Source organism: Xyrauchen texanus, chromosome 30 (assembly GCF_025860055.1).
Source record: "Xyrauchen texanus isolate HMW12.3.18 chromosome 30, RBS_HiC_50CHRs, whole genome shotgun sequence".
Lineage (NCBI taxonomy): Eukaryota > Metazoa > Chordata > Actinopteri > Cypriniformes > Catostomidae > Xyrauchen > Xyrauchen texanus.
In genome coordinates, this window is record NC_068305.1 from 11,489,626 (window position 1) to 11,514,272 (window position 24,647).

The 24,647-nt window shown below is 43.9% G+C and overlaps 1 protein-coding gene across 1 annotated transcript; it reads right to left on the reverse strand.

Moving 5' to 3' along the window:
• Positions 1-470: 470 nt before the first annotated feature.
• Positions 471-3,717, reverse strand: LOC127624369 (B2 bradykinin receptor-like). Its single transcript, XM_052099163.1, has 2 exons — positions 3,633-3,717; positions 471-2,627 (listed from the first exon to the last, which is right to left on the reverse strand). Exon 2 carries the CDS (start codon positions 2,618-2,620, stop codon positions 1,544-1,546), a length of 1,077 nt encoding a protein of 358 aa, XP_051955123.1. The 5' UTR covers positions 2,621-2,627; positions 3,633-3,717; the 3' UTR covers positions 471-1,543.
• Between the last annotated feature and the right edge of the window lie 20,930 nt (positions 3,718-24,647).

The following is a 24,647-nucleotide window of genomic DNA, read 5'->3' on the forward strand; positions in this document are numbered from 1 at the left end:
GGTAATGTGTTTATAAACACATTATTACGTTGTTTTTACAAATACATGTTTTCATCCTTTACTGTTGATATAAAGCATACATTATTAGTAAAGAATAGGTTTTCAGAGTCGTAAAACTCTGCTCATAAAAGCTCTCTAATAGAGAGAAACTCATGTTAGGGCATAAAGGTAAGGGATACTTTTGTAATAAGTTATCAGCAATTACAATAAATTAATAAATAACAATATCAACAATTTAAAAAAGTAGGAAAAAAGAAAGCTGTAAATCTTTTGATTCCTATTCCTAATTCCCTATATATTAATTACAATTAATTATCTTTAAAATACAAATATGTTGTCATTTTCTTCCATCTTAGTGGAGTTCAAGCTATAAGCATTAATTCTTGAACACTTAAACACTTTGGCACAACTATGCCACTTTCTAAAAAAGGGTAGAAGGACTCCTTTATACCAATACATATGGTCACTTGGGTCTAATCTCACAACTCTTACAGAATAATAAAGCAAGAGGCATGAATCGAAAATCAAACAACACTTTTTATTAATACAAATAGTAACTATCTTAAAAGAAAATCAACTCTTAGAATAAACAGAATTAATATCAGTCTATAACAAAACAAAATACAAAAACGAAAAACAAGAACAAAGAAAAAAAACATCATTAAAGAGTAAGGCAGAGTCTGCTAGACAACGCTGGCCACTCTCACTGCATTCCAGGTGCATGAAAGAGAAATGGGAGATTTCTCAGAGCCACACAAGACCAGCCCACACTACATGCAACCACCCTCAAACCCCAAACACAATGTGCACAGTCACATCTACAAATATGTGTCAATATGTGAGTTACCGTATCCACACCACTTGCATACAAGTGATACACTCACTAACAAACATGATAATTATAATAACAACTCAAAAAGTAATACTTACCAGAAATCCGTTCTGATCAGCTATACCTCTATTTATCAGTACCCACTCAATTATGTTATGTCCACGTCCACCTCTAATTCAATTCCATGTAAGAGTTACCAACTCAATTTAAAAATCACAGTCCTTGTCTCCCTTTTAAACAGACACAAAATGAGGGATAATGAAATCATACAAATTACTTGTATCTGTACTGGATTGCATTTCAGAAGTAATCTACCCAGCACTGTTGGCTGTTGATACCTTAGACAACAAAAGCCAAACAACAAAGGCACACTTGAGAAAAGAAATCCATTATACTGTACACACTATAGAAATAAAATCACACCTAATGAATTTTATTTTCCACATACGTTATTGACAATCAATACACAAGTAAATTATTAATTTATAGATAACCACAATCATAAAAAAACACATATGGTGCCATAAGAAACCATTTATATTTCAAAGAACATTTGGCAGACACTTTTATCTAAAGTGACTTACAGTGCATTCACGATATACATTTATTTTCAGTATGTGCGTTTCCTGGAACTGAACCCATGACCTTCATGTTGTTAGTGCAATACTTTACCAGTAGAGCTAAAACTTTATTTTAGGTATTTGTAAAAGATTAAACGTGTGAAATGTTTGCACATACAGGTCTCAGGACCAGTGATGTTATTTTGTCTTGTGATCCTTTGAGACTGTCATTCCACTTACTATTAACAGTGACATTTGTGAGCACAGATGCCTTGTCCTTCCATCTAGGAGAGAGAAGATTTCTAAAAACCCCTTTAGCTCTCTTCCTGAAGTGACTCCCTACTATGACGTACAAGAAAGGGTTTATTGAACTATTGCTGTACCCCAAGTAAGAAGCAAGCTGTACACTGATCCCTAAGATGTGTTCCCACAGGCACCCAGGTAAGAGCTGAAAGTAGTCTAGAGTGTCTAGGAAACGCACCACATGGAAGGGCGTCCAACAGAAGAGAAACACAACAAGAACTGTCAGAACCAGCTGGGTGGCTTTCCTCTCTGTTTGTACACTTGGTCGGATCCCCACACCAGCATTTTTAAGTGCCCTGACCATGTGAAAGGTGCAAAATGAAATGATCGGCAGAGGAACCAGGAAGCCAATCACGTTTATTGTAAGATTCCATTGGAGCGCCCAGGCTGGATGAGGGTAAACTAGGTAGCAGGCATCCACCTCGACGTTTGGAAACAATTTGACTCTTCGGAAGAGCAGGGCTGGGAGACTAAGCAGGAAGCCCACTGCCCAAATTACTAAGCAGATATACTTGGCCCATACAGGCCGTCTAAGTTTCCAGGGCTTCATGGGTTTGGCCAGAGCAAGGTAGCGGTCCACGCTGATCAGCACCAAGAAGAGAATGCTGCAGTAGTAGTTCATAGAGATTGCGGTGTTCACCACCTTGCAGATGAGTTGACCAAAGTTCCACTGATAGCCTTGGGCAATAGTGACCGTCCAGAAGGGCAAACAAAGTACCATGATGAGGTCTGCAGCCGCCAGGTTACCCAGATACACATCTGCTACACTGCAAGGCTTCCGCTGGATGCAGAACACACAGAGGACCAGAATGTTGCCCACTACTCCCAGGATAATGACAAGAGCCAGAAATGGTGGTTGGAGAGAAGACAGCCATACCCAAGCAATTGTGTCATTGCAGAGGGAGTCTGATGAATTTAATTCCATTGGGACACTGTCAAATGTTAAAAAATATATTTATATATTTTGTGATTAATCAACATAAACTTCAAATACAAAATTTTATTTAATCTCTAAAATGCATATGTGGGTCAAAGGTGACTTGAAAAATTATCATAAACGTTAAATGGAGTCCAAAACCTGAGAACACCAGTGCATTTTTCTGGTTTAATACAGATGGTTTTGTTTACGAATAGTATTATAAGCAAAAAGTTGAATTTAAAAATTAATTTGAGAATTTCTTCTAAAGCAGGAATGTCCTGCTTGTGCTTTAATGACGGCATGGACTCCACAGTTTGTGTATAACCTAACAATTCATTATCCCGGGATGATTTGAGGACGTTTCAAAGAGCATATTGTGTGCATCTATGGAAGTAAAGAAATCAGACCTTTCACACAAATCAATTTTTCAAAACCATAAAATCTCTTTTTATTTATGGATTTGAGACCCCACTGTATCTGCAAAAATATGCCTTGAAGATGTTTAAACATTTTCAATTCATAGGTATCAAAAAAGGTTTAATACTAAAATTTAAGTTCAGGCTTATCTCAAGAATCCTGCAGCTTGTTACTGAATCATTGCAATAAGTCTTCTATATGTTTGGCAACTAACCATCCAGACTTTGAACTCTACTTAGAATGTAGTTTAGTCAGATTTTGGCTATAATCCATCTGTCTGAGCAAAACTTGGAAACGCCAAGAATTTGGAAGTATTTTCTGTGTAGAATTTTATCTAAAACGTTTAAAATAGTTAAGGATCAGGTAAAAGCTGAATATTAGCAAAGGTCATAATAGCTATAAGGAGGTTCTGGTTCATAATATTTAATCACTCACACACATTCAATACAAGCATTAATCCTAAAATAATAAACTGAAATTTGTTGGTAAAACAAGTCCTGAACATTAATGTGTGGTTACTTGAATTATGATTTAACTGTATATTACATTTGAATATAACTGAAATATTTAAAGGGTCAATGAACATGTAACTCTTACCTACCTTTCATTGTAAAGTGACAGATTCAGAATTTTGATCCAGAGTCTCAATCTGTTACTACCGTCTTTGTGATGTGTTCGCTGCACGAATCTCCTCAAACTGGACAGTGTTCAGATCATACAGACACTCTTATAAACTAATAACAAGGCTGTCGTCATTGGAAGCCTGGACCTGCTCCCTTTTTCCGTTTATCATGCTCTGGATATCTCCTGTGTGAGTAAAGCACTTGCACACATAACTGTTATGCAGCTGATTTAAAAAAGAACATTATGACTCAAGTGTGATGCTGCTGTCTCCGTGTTCGTGACACAGCAACTGTAGATAAGCAAAGAATGCGCATTTAAAGATATTAAGAATGTATTCCTTAATGACTTCTCCATTTGTTTTACTGGGAAAAATCTTGTCTTGCCAGATCCAGCTCTGTTCCTGCTTGGTGTCGATCTCCACTGCTATGTGTCTCTGAGTGATGAAGACTAAATGCAGCGGTTGCCAGCTAGACATCACTTCAGTCTATTATGATGGACTTCAGAGGATGAACTGAAAATAACTCCAACCATAAGACAGAGGATACTTCATATGCCACTGCCTGAATCTTGGACTTAGGATAGACCTCAACAAATTGACCTGCTGGTTGAACTGCAATGCACCTAACTTATCTCTGCCTGCACCACCTCGGTCTAATGATGGACTACACTCTTGAAATGGAATAAATATACTATCAATTAATTGCTAACAAAACCCTTCATCAGCCAACTAACAAAGGACAATGCATATATGTGAACTTCTGCAGTTAATCCAGGATGGACTTCAAAGACATTAGTCATTAATCTTACAGTTCATACAAAATCTTTGTTTAAACACCGTCCTCTAACACTTACTTAGTTTACTCATTTTAAACCATGACCTGCACTGCACATAAATAACTAATATTGGCCTTAAATTCATGATGCTTAGACAGAGGGGAACTTGCCCCTACAGTGAGCCTGGTTTCTCCCAAGGTTAGTAACCTATGAAAATGTACCTTAATCTAAATAAGATACATGATGTATGAAGGAGTTGCCATCACTTGTTCCTTAAGGTGGTCATCAGCCTTTATTGCATGATATATGCAGTGAATGAGCATAAAAACTAGACTCTCAGTATCTAGGACTAGGTAAGTTGGGACACCACTCCAAAAGTGACAACACAAGTGGGTCAAGACTTTTCAGTAAATATACACAAAGCAAACTGTAGCAAAATTGAACAATCCCTCCCTTTAATCTCACTATAATATTTTTTTTTCTTGTATTGTGCCATAAATTAATGCATTTTATGTTTATGATTAATATAAGTAGAAATTAGTTGGTTTATTAAGCATTTATAACATGTGAGTTAAAATGTTCACTATTCAGCATGTATTGCATTAAAGTTACCTTTTTATTAATGTTGTTATTACTGCATATCAATGATTTATAATGCAATAATATTGCTTAGTTATCAATTACCTCTTTATACACCCTAATAACAGGAACATTAATGTAAAGTGTTTTCTTTCTTTTTTCGTTCTTTCTTTCTTTCTCTATTTCTTCCTTTCTCGCTCCCTCCCTCCCTCCCTCCTATAATCACAAAAGTGAAGTAGCCTGCACAGACAAATTGTTTAGTCCAACGTCAGGCCAAACAATATAATGTGGTTATCCTTGACCAGAGGCGCTCAAACTTTTTCCTACAAAGGAAGAGCAGAATTCATGCTTTCCTCAATTATGGCAAGCCCTGAAGCAGCAAAACATCCCCACACAATCATCCCCATGCTTGACTGTAGGTATGATGTTCTGTTAGTGGAATTCTGTTTTCAGTTTAAACCAGATGTAAAGGGACTCCTGTCTTCCAATCAGTTCCACTTTTGACTCATCAGTCCACAGAAGATTCTGCCAAAAGGTTTGATGATCATCAAGGTGTGTTTTGGCAAAACAGACAAGCCTTAATGTTCTTCTGGGATTGCTGTGGTTTTCGCCTTGTCACACTTCTATGGATGCCATTTTTGCCTATTGTTTTTCTGATAGTGGAGTCATGAACAAGGTGACCTTTCTTGATGTGAGAGAGGCCTGCAGTTATTTAGATGTTGTCCTTGGATCAATTGTGATTTCCTGGATGAGTCATCGCTGTGCTTTTGGAGGAATTTTGGAAGGTCTGCCACTTCTGGGAAGGTTCAGTACTGAGCCAAGTTTTCACCAATTTGAGATAATGGCTCTCAGTGTGGTTTGTTGGACTCCCAGAGCCTTTTTATTAGCTTTGTAATCCTTTCCAGTCTGATGTAGTTCAATCAACTTCTTCCTCATCTCTTCTGGGATTTCCAAGTTGAATGATTTCAAAACACCAATGCTATTCATGCCTAGAACGTTCACATGCAGTTTGGGAAAATGAGCATACATAGTCACAGTAATTTTTCACAAAAGTGGATGTTACCTGTGTTTTGATTGTTGGAGACAATTTCTTGGAATATGGATCCAGTCATTTCTAAATGACCCCACCCCCCGCCCCGGAAACTTCAGGGTGCAAATGTTCACTTTTGGGACTGTGTAATGTACTAGAATTGTTCATTATGTAAGCAACTCATTGGCTTTTGAATAGTATTCTTCCCCTAAGGCCCTTGACACAATCCTGGAAACCAAATCATACATATATATTTACATCTTCCAAAATAATCCTCTTGGCTGTTTCATCTCAAAACTCTCTGTAAATACATCCACACATAACTGACACATGCAACCCAAAGCATAAATAGAGCTGGAATTAATATCCCTTAATATTCCATTATTCAAAGCCTTCTTTTTACTAGTTTCAAGGCGTCAGTTCATTTATTTAGCCACTCTGAAGTGCTTGCTGTACCTCACTGTGATGGCATGAGGCCAAGAGTACAGACTCATCCTCATCCGAAAGTCTACTGGAGCACAAAATAATTGGGCGTCTTTAACCCTGAGACATTTTAGAGGTGCTTATTTTCCCACCAATCTGATTTAGGGAGTATCCTGGCTATCTTGAAGTTGAGAGGAATAAGATCCAGATGGATTGCCATCTGAGTGTCTCTATGGTAACAGCCACACTGGAGACTCATTGCATGAGCGGTGTCTCTTTGTATCCCACCTCTCTACAGCGGTGGACAAACTCACAGCTGTTGCTTTCGGTCAGTATCAAAATGACGGGGCTTGTGTTGATGCTTCCAAGAGTATACAACACCTAGAGGAATTTTAGTGTTTCAAATGTGAAATCTGACAGCAGAATTTCAATGTCAATGGACTCGCAAATGTTGTTTATGCAAAGGCCATCAAAGTGCATTCATGTGTTTCATATTAGAGCAGTTTAATAATTTTTTCCATAAACCATACTCTTGAGTGAAGTTCCAGTAATGTAGAGTTCCAGTAATGTAGCTTCATCATTTTGACAGTACACTGCAAATAAAGTATAATCATCCTTAAAATAAACACTATGTAGGAATGTAAACCGTAATAGACAGTTCATAAAAAAAGCTAAATTACTGACAATCTTTTCTTAAGCTAAGCCTTTTTTCCTCTAGCTACAATAAATTAAACACAAGGCACTGGTTTTCCAGAATTGAGTTATTGTACACATAACTCTATTTAAACTAAAAGCAACAGTTCAACCAAAACACAACTTTCTTTCTTAAGCAAAAGACAAAATTAGATATTTAAAGAATATCACATTCTGTGTTTTCAATACAATGGCTGTACAAATGCCTCACTTTAAAGGAATGCTCCATATTCAGTAGAAGTAAAGTTCAATCGACAGCATTTGTGGAATAATGTTGATTACCAACAAATATTTTTGACTTGTTCCTCTTTTTCTTTCAAATTTCTTTAAAAATCGAGGTTACAGTGAGGCACTTACAGTATGGGCATCATTGCAGTGTGTTTATTGTGTTTTTCTAGTGTCCCACAGACACACTATATTAACTTCAACCCCTAAACCTAACCTTACCTTAAAAAAATAACCTTGGTTCCCCTTCTGTCGCTCTCTCCACGTTGTGTCAGAGAAGCGACACTAGGGGTCTCACTTGAGCGCCGATATTCACCTCTGGACTACGAAAAAAGGCCAATGAGAGTTGGCAACCAGTATTTGCATGTCCCGCCCCCGGACATACGGGTATTTAACGGCGCAAATACGAGAGTTCATTCAGAAAATTTCTTCGGAGCCGATGGTCGTGTCCGCAACTGCTGCGTGTACACACCGAGTTCCTGTTATCCCTCTGCTGCATGCTGTTGGATTCTACGGCGCACAACAGCGGCTTTCTCCTGTTTGCACGGCTGTGCATTCCTGCCCCTGGGCGCATCGACAGTGCAGATTTAAAAACTCTCATGAGTTTTTTCCCTAAAAGAGTGATTTTATTTAAAAGAGTAATTTCTTCTAAAAGAGAAAAACACAGCGGTGTTGAACGTCCTTTTAAGGACGCGTATTTATAAAGATGACCTTCCGCCCCTGTGTTGTTTCTGGATGCGCTAGAGTGCTCTCCGCTTCCGACGGCCACAGGCGCTGTCTCGTGTGTCTGGGTAGCGATCACACCGAGGCTGCGTTTGTGGATGGTTCACGTTCTCACTGCGAGAACATGACCATGACAACGTTGCGGTCGCGGCTTGCTTACAACCGTGAGCAAGCCACTCCAGCAGCCCCCCGTGTCGCTCCTTCCCACGGGATTGAGGACGATGCGGCTGGCGATGGAGGCGATTTGGGGATGGCAGCGGGTGCAGCTCCGCCGGGTACGCCCCCTCGGACCACCCGCGCCCCGACACGCTCGTTGATTCCCGTCCGTGCTCGAGGTAGCGGTGACTTGCCTCCCTCTCCACTCGTCACATCGCCACAGGCTCGTCAGCCCTCGCCACCCTCGATGGCGGAGCACGCCATGGGTACGAGGCGATTCCCCAGGTGGATAGGGCGGTTGCGATCCATCTATGCCCCGGTACCCCTACCACCTGGCGAGGTCGCCCCGTACTCCCTTCCCGGACCTGTAGAGCAACCTCCTCGCTGACAGCGAAGGCCTACAGCACCACCAGACGCACCGCTTCCGCCCTGCATGCCATGGCTCTCCTGCAAGTCCACCAAGCCAAGGCACTATGCGACATGCACAGGGGTGGCCCTGATCCCGACACGCTGCAGGAACTGCACTCAGCGACCGACCTCGCCCTGAGAGCGACGAAGGTCACAGCGCAAGCACTCGGGCAGGCGATGGCCACGCTAGTGGTCCAGGAACGTCAACTGTGGCTGAACATGGTCGCGATACATGAAGCTGAAAAGACTCGCTTCCTCAACGCCCCTGTCTCCCAGTTCGGCCTCTTCGGCGACACCGTCGAGGACTTTGCCCAGCAGTTCTCCATGGTGAAGAAGCAGACGGAGGCCATCTCTCACATCATGCCTCGCCGCAAGTCTGCCGCCACAGCCCATGCCCCGTCTGCCCGCCGTGGGCGTCCTCCCATGGCCAGAAGGCAAACCCCTGCTCTGCCTCAACCCGGGCCCAGCTCTCAGCCCCAGCGTCGAGCAAACCGCGGGAAGCGCACGCCCCCTGTCTCACGGACCTCCTCGAGGACCCGGAAGGCTCCCAGGCGCTCCTGAGACAACGCACCCAGAGCCCAAGGCGTTAGCTCCGAGGTGGTAAGACCGCTCCGTCCCCGGTGGAGGGCCGGGAGGAGAATCCTTTGTTTTTAATTTGCCGCACCCCTAACACGGGCTGCGGTACCCAAATTCTCAATAAAAGAGCTATTTCCTTTGTCTCTGGGGCACATGGCCTGCAAATGCCGTTCTCACGGCACTCTGCTTTCAGGCCTCAACAGTCCCGGCTCCATGGATGCGGTGTCCCGCCTTCAGCGCCACGACTGTTCCCGGCCAGCCGGTTCAGGCGAGTCCAGAGGGCGCCAACATCGAGACCTCCTCCTCAGTCATTAACCCGCCCCTGCGGTGCTGCGAGCAAGGTAAGTGCTTTGAGTTCATTCTCAGCACGAGAGCCTCGGGACGCCACGTTGCCTCCCGGCGCCGGCGTTACCTGTTCCGCACCGCTGCGAAGCCCGCCGAGTGCGTCCAAAAAACCCGTCCCCTTGGTGCCCCTAGCACGGAGTTTAGAAGCGTGGCTCTCACTGCCCAACCCGTCACGCTGGCTGCACGGACCATTCCACTTCGGTTCACGCAATTCAGTTTGCCAGGTCTCCGCCCCCTTCGTGGGCGTACATTTTTCCGCAGTACACGGCCAACATGCCCTCTCCCTGCGCGAACAAATCGCCTCCCTTCTACTAAAGGACGCGATAGAGCCTGTCCCTCCAACTGAAACAAAGAAGGGTTTCTACAGCCCTTATTTCATTGTACCCAAGAAAGGCGGCAGCTTACGACCGATCTTGGACCTGCGAGTTCTCAATCGGACCTTGTCCAAACTCCCGTTCAAAATGCTCACCCAGAAACAAATTCTATCTGGCGTCCGGCATCTAGATTGGTTCGCAGCGGTAGACCTGAAGGACGCGTACTTCCACGTCTCAATTCGCCCTCGACACCGCCCCTTCCTAAGGTTCGCGTTCGACGGCCAGGCGTATCAGTACAAAGTCCTCCCCTTCGGCCTGTCTCTGTCCCCTCGCGTCTTCACAAAAGTCACAGAGGCAGCTCTTGCTCTGCTCCGAGAAGCCGGCATACGCATACTCAATTACCTCGACGACTGGCTCATACTGGCCCACTCCCGAGAGTTACTATGCGCACACAGAGACCAGGTGCTCAGCCACCTCAGCCGTTTGGGGTTTCAGGTCAACTGGGAAAAGAGCAAGCTCTTCCCGGTCCAGAGCATCTCTTTTCTCGGTCTGGAGTTAGACTCAGTCACAATGACAGCACGTCTCTCCAACGAGCGTGCTCAGTCAGTGCTGAAATGCCTCGCTTTCTTCAAGCCAGAAGCCATGGTCCGCTTAAAGCGTTTCCAACAGCTCCTGGGGCATATGGCATCCTCCGCGGTGGCCGCGCCGCTGGGGTTTATGCATATGAGACCACTTCAGCACTGGCTCCGGACTCGAGTCCCGAGACGAGCATGGCACCACGGCACGCACAACATAAAAGTTACCTCTGCCTGCCGCCAAACCTTCAAATCCTGGACAGACCTCTGCTTCTTAAAGGCAGGAGTACCCTTGCAGCAGGTGTCCCAACGCGTTCTGGTCACAACCGACGCCTCCAAATTGGGTTGGGGCACCGTATGCAACGGGCGCACAGCCGCAGGCCGGTGGAACCGAGGCCCGCTGCGCTGGCACATCAACTGCCTAGAGCTGCTGGCTGTTTTTCTGGCCCTGCAGAAGTTTCTCCCGTTAATTCGGAACAAACACGTCCTAGTCAGGACAGACAGCACCATGGTCGTAGCCTACATAAACCGCCAAGGCGGAGTACGCTCCCTCCATGTGTCACAGCTCGCCCGTCGTCTCCTCCTTTGGAGTCAGCAGCGACTCAAGTCACTGCGCGCCACTCACATTCCCGGCAACCTCAATGTGATAGCGGACGTGCTGTCAAGACAAATCTTGCCCGGCGGAGAGTGGAGGCTCCACACCCAGTCGGTCCAGCTGATTTGGGACCGGTTTGGCATGGCTCAGGTAGACCTGTTTGCCTCCCAAGAAACCTCCCACTGCCCGCTCTGGTATGCCTGGACAGAGGCTCCCCTCGGGGCAGACGCATTGGCACACAGCTGGCCTGTGGGGCTGCGCAAGTACGCATTCCCCCCAGTGAGCCTTCTTGCACAGGTGCTATGCAAGGTCAGGGAGGACGAGGAGCAAGTCATTCTGGTAGCCCCTTACTGGACTTACCCGGACTTGGTTTTCGGACCTCACGCTCCTCACGACAGCCCCTCCCTGGTGGATTCCCCTGAGGGTGGACCTTCTTTCTCAGGGATGGGGCACGCTCTGGCACCCGCACCCAGACCTCTGGAACCTCCACGTCTGGCCCTTGGACGGGATGCGGAAGATCTAGCCGGCCTAAGACCGACCGTCATAGATACAATCAATCAAGCCAGAGCCCCCTCTACCAGGCATCTCTACGCTCTAAAGTGGCGTCTGTTCGCGGACTGGTGTTCTTCCCGAGCTGAAGACCCGCAGAAGTGCGCAGTTAGGTCAGTGCTCGTGTTTCTTCAGGAGAGGCTGGAGAGGAGGCTGTCCCCCTCCATCCTCAAGGTGTATGTCGCCGCTATCTCGGCCCACCACGACATGGTAGACGGCAAGTCTCTTGGTAAGCACGACTTAATCGTCAGGTTCCTAAAAGGTGCCCGGAGGATAACTCCCTCCCGGCCTAACCTGTTCCCCTCCTGGGATCTCTCGGTCGTCCTACGGGCCTCCAGAGACCCCCTTCGATCCGCTTGACTCAGCTGGACTCAGGGCCCTCTCTCTCAAGACTTCCCTGCTGATCGCGTTCGCTTCCATCAAGAGGGTCGGGGACCTGCATGTGTTCTCTGTTAGCGACGCTTGCCTGGAGTTCGGTCCGGCAGATACTTTCGTGATCCTAAGACCGCGACCGGGCTATGTGCCCAAGGTTCCTACCACGCCCTTCAGGGATCAGGTAATGAACCTGCAAGCGCTGCCCCGGGAGGAGGCAGACCCAGCCCTTTCACTGCTGTTTCCAGTACGTGCTTGACGTATTTATCTGGACCGCACACAGAGCACCAGATGCTCTGAGCAGCTCTTCGTCTGCTTTGGGGGACAGCAGAAAGGGAATGCTGTCTCCAAGCAGAGACTCGCCCACTGGGTTGTCGACGCCATTTCCCTGGCTTATCACACCCAGGCCGTGCCCCCCCTTGCGGGTCCGAGCTCACTCCACCAGGAGTGTTGCGTCCTCATGGGCACTGGCTAGGGGCACTGCCCTAGCAGACATTTGTAGAGCAGCGGGCTGGGCAACACCTAACACTTTTGCGAGATTATACAATCTCAGAGTTGAGTCAGTATCGTCCCGTGTTCTCTCAGATACCGAGCCCGTAGAACTCGGTGGCATGCCCACGATCTGACCAGGTGAATCGCTTGCACCTAAGCCCTTCCCCTAACCAGGGAAACAGTGCACCTTCATTCCCAGGAGATCTCAGGTTTGGGACACTGGTCGATTCCTCCCTAGCCCTCGTGGGTCGCAGTTCAGCGGAGGAACTCGCTGACCCAAGCCACTCGCGGTACCGTAAGCTACCCTGTACTGGTATAGGTGCTCCACAGGTAAGGCCTCCTTCGGACTCCCCTGTGTGTAACACCACGGTTCTGTCCCTCTGGCGAGCTGACTCCCATGTTTCCCTTAGGCAGTCATGGCTGCCTCAGCTGCCGTGCTGTATTTTCCCCTCTATAGGCTGGATCCACCACCGCACCGACTTTTCCACATAGGCCCTAAGCAGGCCTCTGATGGTTTTGCCACTTAAACTTGCCTCCCTCTCGGGTAGGCATGGCCTCCGCAGGGTCTTCTCCTTCCTGAATAAGGGCTAAGACCCCTTCCCTCAATCGTGTAAGGGCCCCTGCCTAAGTTGCTCTATGCGAGAAACATAGAGAGAAAGAGGCCTGGCCAGGCTTGGCCCGTTCCCAGGTTGGCGGCCAGCACCTTGTTCCCCTCCAGGGTAACAATAAGGAATCCTGATGGCTTAAATGGGGCATTGGGGAAGAGTGCGTGCAGCCTGATACAGTTGGTCGTCCTGCACGTAAGAATACCTGCTCGCTCCTGTATCAGCAGTTCACGTACACGGCTCAGCGCATGGCGCTTTTATAAGTGGACCCCTAGTGTCGCTTCTCTGACACAACGTGGAGAGAGCGACAGAAGGAGAACGTCTAGGTTACGTATGTAATCTCCGTTCCCTGATGGAGGAACGAGACGTTGTGTCTCCCCTGCCATGTCGCTGAGCCGAGCCACTGTTGTGGCCGGACCATTTCGGCTCCTCAGAAAAATCCTGAATGAACTCCCGTATTTGCGCTGCTTAAATACCCGTATGTCCGGAGCGGACATGCAAATACTGGTTGCCAACTCTCATTGGCCTTTTTTCATAGTCCAGAGGTGAATATCGGCGCTCAAGAGAGACCCCTAGTGTCGCTTCTCTGACACAACATCTCGTTCCCTCCATCAGGGAACGGAGGTTACATACGTAACCTAGACGTTTTACTACATCAACCATGGTTTCACCATGGTATTTTTTGTAAATTTACGGTAACCATAAAATTAACTAAGGTTACTATATTAACAACAATTTTACCATACTCGACATTCATGGTGACTAAATCACCACAACAACATTTATATACATTTTTATTTATTATTATATGTAGTAATAAATAAAATATTAAGAGTGGAATCAGGACATTGGAAGGGAAAAAATTTGGGACAACGCATATTCAAACCACGTTTGCTAGGACTTTTACTCATCACGCCACTGCAGTGATACCTATTGTTTGGTTTTTCACATATTTCTGTGGTTACACCAGACTATTGGGGTGCAAACAGCTGCACTGTGTGGTAGATGCTACTTAAAATTATAAAGCCACTCCGTTAAAGTACTCACTGTTTCAAAAGTTTAGCCACAAGACATAAAGGATATGCATGTAAACATGATTTTAGTGTGATAACATATTAAAAATGACGATATAATATCAACAAACCCTAAAACCCTAAAACGACTGCAATATGGCAATATTAACAACTTTATCATATAATCTCAAGTCTCAGATAAAACACTAGTTTTAAAGAAAAATGTATATGTATAAGTGCTTTTATAAAATTATAAGCTTCACATTTCTGTATTTAAACTCTCCAAAAATTGGCCACATTTACTTTCTTTGTCCCCATTCACTTCTATAAGTGCCTTTACTGTAACCTCAGTTTTTGATTTTTTGCTTTAGAATCATAGCATTTTCTTGTTCCCAGACTTTGCGAATTTGACAAGAGAGAAACATGATCAATTCAAGGAATGCAAGAAACATTTATATCAGCAGAAGTTCGCTTTTGCACTGATGTTTCACATTTACATTTACATTTATGCATTTGGCAGACGCTTTTATCCAAAGCGACTTACAGTGCACTTATTACAGGGACAATCCCCCCGGAGAAACCTGGAGTTAAGTGCCTTGCTCAAGGACACAATGGTGGTGGCTGTGGGGATCAAACCAGCATCCTTCTGATTACCAGTTTACCAGTTATGTGGTTTAGACCACTACACCACCACCACTCCGTTTCCTGCCAAACTCAGAATAGATACTAAAGATATTTACATGCCCACATCAAGCATTGTCTTATATAAAGACAATGTGGTGAGTAAACCTTTTTGGTGATTTTCATATGGCCCCCAAGAGAGCTGACTCGCTGAGCATACACTTGATTGTCTGTGGAAGTTGGGTGCCATTTTGTGTCTTTTTGTGTTGGAGTATGTTTTGTGGAATAGCACTTGTAAAACAGTTAAAGGATGGGCAAGGAGGAGGCGAGAACCGGCTAGTCAACATAAATCATATTTAATAAAACTCAAAGCACAAACATAAACACACATGACGGACATGTCCGTAATTCTCTCTCTCTCGAACAATCGTCACCGGCCGCCTTTATCCCTCGCGCGCCTCATCAGGCTGATTGGGGACCGGGCGCTGATATTCCGACCGGCCCGCCCCCTCCGCTCCACACTCCTCCCGGCGTTATCTCAGGCCGGGTGCCACCGGCATGACGTACACCCCCATCCCTGGGGCGGGGTGTATCTTACGTCCGCGTGGTCATCCCGCCTTCCTCGCCCTGGGAGGAGACAGGAGGGGAAGACAACAACAACAACAACAACAAAAAAAAACAAAATAGGCGAGGGAAAAGGCCAACACGGTGCGACAGGGAGAGAGAGAGGAGAATTACGGACATGTCCGTCATGTGTGTTTATGTTTGTGCTTTGAGTTTTATTAAATATGATTTATGTTGACTAGCCGGTTCTCGCCTCCTCCTTGCCCATCCTTTAACTGTTTTACAGCACTCCTTCAAGAAACTTTTGCATCAACGAAGGGTTGCCTTTACTCTGAAGTTCCCAGCCCAATTGAGAATAGATACTAAGGATGGGTGCAAAATATTTACATGCCCACAACAAGTGATTTCTTTCATAAAATCAATGGACTGAGAAAGTCACAGTGTGTTTCTCACGTGACTCCAAGTGGGCTTGTCTCACTGAACATACACTTGACCGCCAGAGGAAGCTAGGTGCATTTTTTGTTTCTTTTTGTGCTGTTCTGCCTAGCCACTAGAGTTTATTTTGTTGAGGAACAAACCATCGAGACATTCTTTGTGTTTATTCTACTTATTGGCTGGAGTTTGTTTTATAGATTATTTTCTGTTATGTAATTTTGTCTCACAAAATTTTTACAGAAGCACCAAAAATCCAATGGCAAAGTTGTTGCAGGGGCTCTCCTGGGCGGACTGTTTAAATTTAGAGGGATGGACACCTGTTGACACTGTTGTGTGTGGGGTTAATGTGCATGTTTGTTTGGTTCTGGGGGGAGTTCAGGGTCTAACTGCGGCACTAATGTTCGAATGTGGTCTTTATAATTGTATTATTGACACACAATCTGTTCTTTCTAATATGTCAAAATGTCAAATGTTAATATGAGTGGATTGTATCTCTCCATGTGGAATGTGAATGGCATGAAAAGAAAGAAGGTTATTTATTTTCTTAAACATAAGAATAATTATATAGTATTTCTTCAAGAAACACAATGTTCCCTGCAGGAAGCTGAAAAATTTGGGAATAAATGGGGTGGGCATGTTTTCTGTGATCCAAGATAGCGGCGCGGTAGTACGCAGCGGCCACTCCGGATCCAAAAATGGTGCTATTTTTGTTAAAAAAAGCCAGACTTTTGCGGCACATGGACATCAGAGCAACCGGTGCTCATGTCTACCATCACCAGGCACTACTGAAATATAAGACTCATGCAAAAACCAAGCTGCATGATGACCTGCAGGAGGCGCTATGCATACTCGGCTTGCTGCAGAGACCAAGCCTCCAGTCCTCAGCGTCACCTGATGCCGGTGGCCGGGGGAGAGGACGTCGTAAGTGGTGTGCGAGAAAGCGGATGCGCGGCAAGCGGGCGGGGGTCCATGCTAGGCTAAAAACAAACCCTAGCCAGCCGGCTCTCCCGTCTATCCTGCTCTCAAATGTTTGCTCCCTGGACAATAAACTGGACTATATCCGACTCCAGCAGGCTACGCAGCATGAGTTTAGAGACAGCAGCGTCTTTGTTTTCATGGAGACGTGGCTCAGCGACAGAGTTCCGGACGCCGCCATTCAGCTAGACGGGCTCGCCTCGTTTCATGCCGACAGATATACAGCTCTCTGCGGCAAGACTTGCAGTGGTGGCTTGTGTGTTTACATCAACACGGAATGGTGCAAGAACTCTATGCTAGTCTCTAGTTACTGCTCATCGCTGGTGGAGCTTGTGACTGTTAGATGCAGACCTTTTTATTTACCACAGGAATTCACCACTGTTATTATAACCGGAGTTTACATTCCCCCCAGCGCTAACGCTAAGGAAGCGCTCTGTGAACTGTATGGGGCAATGAGCGAACTGCAGAACGCTCACCCCAACGGACTGTTTATTGTCGCCTGATGATTTCAACCATGCGAATCTCAAGACAGTGCTCCCTAAATTCCATCAGTATGTGGACTTTGCAACGAGAGGGACGAACGCCCTATCTTGTTTAAACAAACATCCCAGGCGCGTACCGGGCGGAGCCCCACCCCACCTTGGCTACTCAGACCACATCTCTGTTATGTTAATTCTATGCTCGGTTTGAAGTGCAGAACGACGTGGTGGCAAGGAAGACCACCCCTCCTCCCAATGACCAGGTGCTCTGTCTTACCACGGCGGATGTGAGGAAAACTCTACGCAGAGTCAACCCACGGAAGGCTACTGGACCAGACAACATTCCTGGCAGAGTGCTCAGAGGATGTGCAGACCAGCTAGCAGATGTTCTTACCGACATCTTCAACATCTCTCTGAGAAGCGCCGTCGTTCCAACGTGCTTCAAGGCCACCACCATCATCCCCATGCTAAAGAAGTCTTCAGTGTCCTGCCTCAACGACTACCGTCCCGTCGCACTCACACCAATCATTATGAAGTGCTTCGAGAGGTTCATCATGAGGCACGACTGCAGTTTGCGTATCGTCCAAACCGTTCAACGGATGACGCCATCGCCACAACCCTCCATCTGGCCCTCACCCACCTAGACAAAAAGGACTCATACGTTCGAATGCTGATTTCAACTCAGCATTCAACACAATAATTCCTCAGCACCTGATTGGAAAGCTGTACCTGCTGGCCTGGACACCTCCCTCTGCAACTGGATCCTGGACTTCCTGACTGGGAGACCTCAGTCAGTCCGGATCGGGAACAGCATCTCCACCACCACCACACTGAGCACTGGGCCCCCCCCCAGGGCTGTGTGCTTAGTCCACTGCTGTTCACTCTGCTGACTCACGACTGTGCAGCAATGCACAGCTCGAACCACATCGTCAAGTTCGAAGGTGACACGACCGTGGTGAGTCTCATCAGCAAGAACGATGAGTCAGCATACAGAGAGGAGGTGCAGCGGCTAACGGACTGGTGTAGAGCCAACAACCTGTCCCTGAATGTCGACAAATCAAAAGAGATGGTTGTTGACTTTAGGAGAGCACAAGGTGAACACTCTCCGCTGAACATCGATGGCTCCTCTGTGGAGATCGTCAAGAGCACCAAATTCCTTGGTGTTCACCTGGCGGAGAACCTCACCTGGTCCCTCAACCCCAGCTCTATCACCAAGAAAGCCCAGCAGCATCTCTACTTTCTTCGAAGGCTGAGGAAAGCACATCTCCCACCCCCCCATCCTCACTACATTCTATAGAGGGACTATTGAGAGCATCCTTAGCAACTGCATCACTGCCTGGTTTGGGACTTTCACCATTTCGGACTGCAAAGCCCTGCAGAGGATAGTGAGAACAGCTGAGAAGATCATCGGGGTCTCTCTTCCCGCCATCAAAGACATTTACAAAAAAACACTGTATCCGCAAAGCAACCAGCATTGTGGACGACCCCACACACCCCTCACACAAACTCTTTACCCTCCTGCCGTCTTGCAAGAGGTAGCGAAGCATTCGGGCCCTCACAGCCAGACTGTGTAACAGCTTCTTCCCCCAAGCCATCAGACTCCTCAATACTCAGAGACTGGTTTGACACACACACGTGTCCTGAGTTGTACTTTAATTACTGTCACTTTATAACTGTCTGCTACCTCAGTAACTGCTATGTGCATAGAACACTATCTCATAGTATGTTATGTTTACGTTTTTAGAAACTGTCATCTTTTTGCACTACTGTGTACTGGTCGGCGCTGCACTGTCTCTCACTGTGCCTATTGTCCTGTTCATTGTTAGAAATTTCTTGTACTGTCCCGTACTTTTTGCACATGTTTGCACGTGCACTTTATATAGGTATATAGATATTTTATTTAGTTGTGTAGTCTCATTTGGTTCTGTGTTTGTCCAATGTTGTTTTTATGTAGCACAATGGTCCTGGAGGAACTTTGTCTCATTTCGCTGTGTACTGTACTAACTCTATATGGTTGAAACGACAATAAAAACCACTTGACTTGACTTCTTTAGTGCTGGCTCAAGTAAGAGCAGAGGAGTCATTGCATTGATAAGTAAACATCTACAATTCAAATGTCTCAAACAGATTAAAGATCAATTAGGGAGAGTCATTATTGTTTTAGCAAGAATTCTGGGGCAAAGGTTGATTTTGGCTAATATTTACACTCCTAACGTTGATGATCAGGGCTTTTTTATAGATCTTGAAAGGCAAGCCGCTGGCACCCCTCATGATATAAATTTGGGAGGAGACTGTAATCTATTGATGGAATCAGTCCTTGATCATAGTGAAGCAAAAGTGTGCAAGCCCAAAGAGCAACAGTGACACTTCACAGGATGTGTAAAAGTCCTGGTCTTACAGATATTTGGAGACTTTTAATCCCATCTGGTAAGGACTATAATTTTTTTTTTTCATAAGATTTATCTAGAATATATTTTTTTCTTTTTTTTATATCTAAGTCCCTCATTTCTTCTGTCATTGATTGCTCAATTGGAAACATCTTAGTCTCAGATCACGGCCTGGTGAGTTTAGAGGTGTTGCCATATATGGAGAAAAATAAATCATATAGTTGGCACTTTAAAGTATCCCTTTTGCAAAATCCTGATTTCCAACAGATGTTAAAGGTTGAAATCAATGTTTTAATGGAGAACAACTGGTCCTCAGTATCCTCTGTGTGCGTGGCTTGGGAGGCACTTAAAGTGCTAAATCAGAATCATGATTCATTATTTCCACAAAGGGGAATAATTTTGTTTGGGGTTTGTCTGTTTGCTAAGATTGCTTAAACTGGTTTTTGTGGAAAACATCATGCAGCTCTCCTGCAAATGCATTCAGACTGGTTGCAAGAGCACTGTAAATGTTTTTTTAAATATACCATAATTTACTCACCCTCAAGCCATCCTAGTTGTATATGACTTTCTTCATTCAGCCAAACACAATCTGAATTATATAAAAAAATATCCTGGCTCTTCCAAGCTTTATAATGGGAGTGAATGGTACCTTAGATTTTGAAACCCAAAAAAGAGCATCGATCCATCATAAAAGTCATCCGTATGGCTCCAGGGGGTTAATAAAGGCCTTCTGAAGCAAAGCGTTCACAAGAAAGTCGAGTTACAGCGTATGACATTACGTGACGATTCAATTGGTCTAAATCCAAAGCTTTGTCTCTGACAGCATAATGTCCATTATTGGCTTTTCAGCCGGGCATCTTCCAGTAGCCCAAACAGGGCATTAAGTATTTGGGCATTTTATTCCCAGCTAATTTGTGTGATTTAGTTATGCCCTGTTCTGGTCATTTAGTTCTGGGAATTTTGTTAATTTCAACCCTTTTCAAGTGATGTGAGTAGGTGGGCTTCATTACATTTATATATGATTATGAAGGTTAATGTTATTAAAATGAATTGTATTCCAAATTCAACTACCTGCTGAAATCTCTCCCTGCAGATTTCCCCCTCTCTTATTTAAAGCAATTTAATAGCATAGCAAAGTCCTTTATTTGGAATGGTAAATGTCCCAGATTATATTTCAACAAGTTACATAGGCCGATTGTTAAAGGTGGGCTAGGCCTACCCAAGATTTTGTTTTATTATTATGCATTCTGTCTTATACATTTGGCTCATTGGTCGCTTTCACCTGAGAGATCCCCTCCCTGGTTTCATATTGAACAGGAAGTCCTTGCCCCTATTTCGCCATTGCAAAGTCTTTCTATCAAACTAACCAGAGAAGTTAAGTCACACCCCGTTATCTCGCATTTGCACGTGGTTTTGACAAAAGTGTTGTCATGTTCATTGTTGTCCTTTGTTCTTTTGTGTACTTTTATTTTGAAAATTCCTGTTCAGTTCCTAGTTTTGTCACATCCTGTTTTCCCTCCATGTTTTGTATCTGGGTTTTATTGGTTCATTGTTTGATTATCTTGATTCAGTTCTTGTTTGTCATTGGTTTTAGTTAATTATCTTGTTATCCTGTTTCAGAGTTCTGTTTGTTGATTGGCCTTGTTACCCTTGTCCTTGTGTATTTAAACCCTGTTTGTTCCTTCATTCCCTTGTTGGTCGTTGAATGTTAGTGAATGTTTATGAAAGTTGTTAAGCCTGCTGTGTGTTCCCTTCCCGAGTTCTCTGTTCATGTTTATTTCCCCATTGTGGGTTTTCTTTGTGTTCGTTTATGTTAATAAAGTTGCTGCATTTGGATCCTCAACCTTCGTCTCCCTCCACTGTATCTGCAATTCGTAACAAGTGTCCAGTGTTTAATTCGGACATTTATTTAAATGTTGCCACAAGCACATGGCTGAACCCTAAATTACGTATTAATAAGTCCCTTTTCTGTTGTTCAGAGTGGATTGTGAGGGGGGTTACTACACTCTGTGACCTGAATGAGAGTGTTGAGATATTTTTAGAATTTGGTTCATCATTTTGGGATTCCCAGATCTCAGTTTTATAGGTATTTATAGCTGTGCCACCTGCTCTGTATTGTTTTTGGGAGTAGCACACACACCCCTAAAGTGGCAGATACTTTGGGATAGGTGATTGCTTTTGGAAATATTTCATGAGGCATCAGTGTATTATTCCCTGCTAATTCAGAGTTTGGGGGATGGAGCTTTAACTTCTATAAAGAGATTATGGGAGAAAGATTTGGTATTGAAGGAATGTTTGTGGGCTAGGATTCTAATAAATGTCAAGACTGCAACTAGAGATGCAAAAGTTCGCCTTATGCAATGTAAGATTTTACATATATTTTATTGAACCTCCACTAGATTAAATAGGCTTGGTCTTAAAGACACACCCACCTGCTGGTGATACCAATAAGAAGTTGAAGACACAGCGCATGTCTTTTGGGGGTCTGTTCAGATCCAAGATTTTTGGTTGAAGGTTCAGAGTAATTTGTGTGACGTTGTGGGCACTCAAATTTGACTTTGCCCCAGACTTTGTATTTTGGGCATTGGGGCAGTCATACATTTGGGGGACACATATATTAAAAAATTGGGTTCAGACTAGTTTATGATTGGCAGACAAATTCTTTTAAGGGGTTGGAAGTCGGACTGAGCGCCATCATTTCTGGAGTGGTGTGCGGAGATGAGGAGGGTGGCAGCTTTTGATGAAGTGGCAGGTAGAAGGCTGGGGTTTGGGGACATATTTTTCAGAAAGTGGGGTAGGTATTTGACAGTTTTGGGGGACTCACGAGGAAGAGATGGGGGGGGGGGGGTTATTATATATTTTTTTATTTTCTTGTTTGTTTGTGTGTACTATTTTATGTGACTACAGGGGTGTTTGTTGGGGGTTAGGGTGGGGGTGGATATTAGTGTGGGTTAAAAGTTTAATGTTGATTCGGTGTGTATGTGTTGTGTTTTTCTCTATTGTTTTGTTTTCTTTGAATAATTATTATTTTTTGTATTACATTAAGAAGGAACCAAATTATCATGTAGTACATGCAATTTGTGCATCATATTCCAAGTTGTTTTTATGTACATAATAGGTTTTGGTGAATTCATTTTTAAGGAACAATCTTTACATAATTTGCACATTCATGAGTGTATTTAGTATGTGTACACATGAGGACTTGCATTGTTTTTAGCATTAAACAGACTAAGTTCTAGAATAAACACACACGCCACTGTGAACAAGCTTCTTTCATGCACTCATAAACACGCAACAGATGTCAAGATTTAAACAGGAAAATTAATTAAACTTTGAATTGTTAAATTGTTAAATGTAGGCTACTACTTTTATTATGCTTGTTGGTCCTTTTTTAAGCGTTAATATTATGCTCTATCCAATGAAATTATATTAAAAATATAGTCTGCAATTCTTTATTTTTATACTCTTGCCAAAAATATTTTCTTTCACTTTATCATCTTTCATAAAAACATAATGCATTATTGGAAACGAAAGTGCAGTATTTAAATTAACCAATAATGTGCTGTTTATAAGCCACAGAACATTTGATTGTGTCTCTAATACACAAAATTTCCCCCTAAAATGCATCTTTTATAAGTAAATTAGATGTTGTTGTTGATAACTGACCAACTTTATTGAACATAGTTTTACAGCAAATGTAGAAAATATGAATGTTACCAAATGGCAATGCTGTAACACAATGGATAAAATTGATATTGCAATATGGCAACTCTGTACTACAATGGAATTGGAATGCACCAATGCATTTCCCATTTTATAGAAAGTGGTATAAATTTTTTTTTTTTTTTTTTGTGTTGACCATAATATAATAATAGCATTTATACATAACTAACACAATTATGCATATTATTAATATATATACAGTATATATATATATATATATATATATATATATATATATTGTATTTCATTCACATTTACATTTTTGCATTTGGCAGATGCTTTTATCCAAAGCGACTTACAGTGCACTATTACAGGGACAATCCCCCCAGAGCAACCTGGAGTTAAGTGCCTTGCTCAAGGACACAATGGTGGTGGCTGTGGGGATCAAACCAGCGAATTTCTGATTAACAGTTATGTGCTTTAGCCCACTACGCCACCACCACGCCATATTTATTTCTTCTTTTCCGATAAGTTCCGATAAGTTTGAATATGGGAATGTTTTATGGAAAAGGCAAGAAGAGCGCTCAGTTATGATGCTCAGCTAAGCTTTAGTGATGAACACATAATAATGAGTCACTCTGTGTAAATGCATCAATTACACAAATATAAGTGTGTAAATTAAGTGTAAATTATGACAGGATTGTCATCTGAGAATCAGCTTTAAATATAATTTAGTCAAGAAATGGGCCCCATCTGTGGCCTAGTATCATTAATGTTACTTGGTTAACGTAATTGGATTCAAATACCGAGGAGATTAGGCATCAAGTCTAACAGAATTTGATGCATGAACAGAGATCCACTTAGGCACGTCACTTCAGCTGTTTGCACTCTGACTAAATGAGTTTACCTACCAGGTGATATCAGACAGGAGGTTACAGGTGGGACCAATTCATCAACATGCAGCTGATTTGAAATGTGTGGGATAATTGGAGCCAGACTCCTCCAGTTCTCTCTGTTACACATTGGCAGGGAGCCATCAGTTTCCTACGCACACAGTATGTGGGAGATTGATGGATCTGACACAGTTCAGGGATATTGTCTCTGCATCTTTAATACATAAATCCAGAGGAGATGGGTGTGAAATTGCTTTTCTTTTCTTTTTTTGTTAGTTGTAAAGTTGTTGTAGACAGCTTTGTGGGCACAGACACCTGTAACATCTGCCATAACACCCGAACATCAGCTGCAGGGTCAATGCCAGCTTAATCCTTGAAAACTGTTAAATAACTATCACCATGGCAATGCTGCCATAGCAACAGAGTTCCCCTTGGTAATGATTTTGCAACCAGTCTGAATGCATTTGCAGGAGAGTTGCATGGTGTTTTCCACAAAAACCAGCTTAAGTAATCTCAGCAAACAGACAA

Excerpts from the sequence above, each read along its gene's own strand:
- LOC127624369 (XM_052099163.1), bottom strand. The coding sequence starts at position 2,620 with ATGGAATTAAATTCATCAGACTCCCTCTGCAATGACACAATTGCTTGG.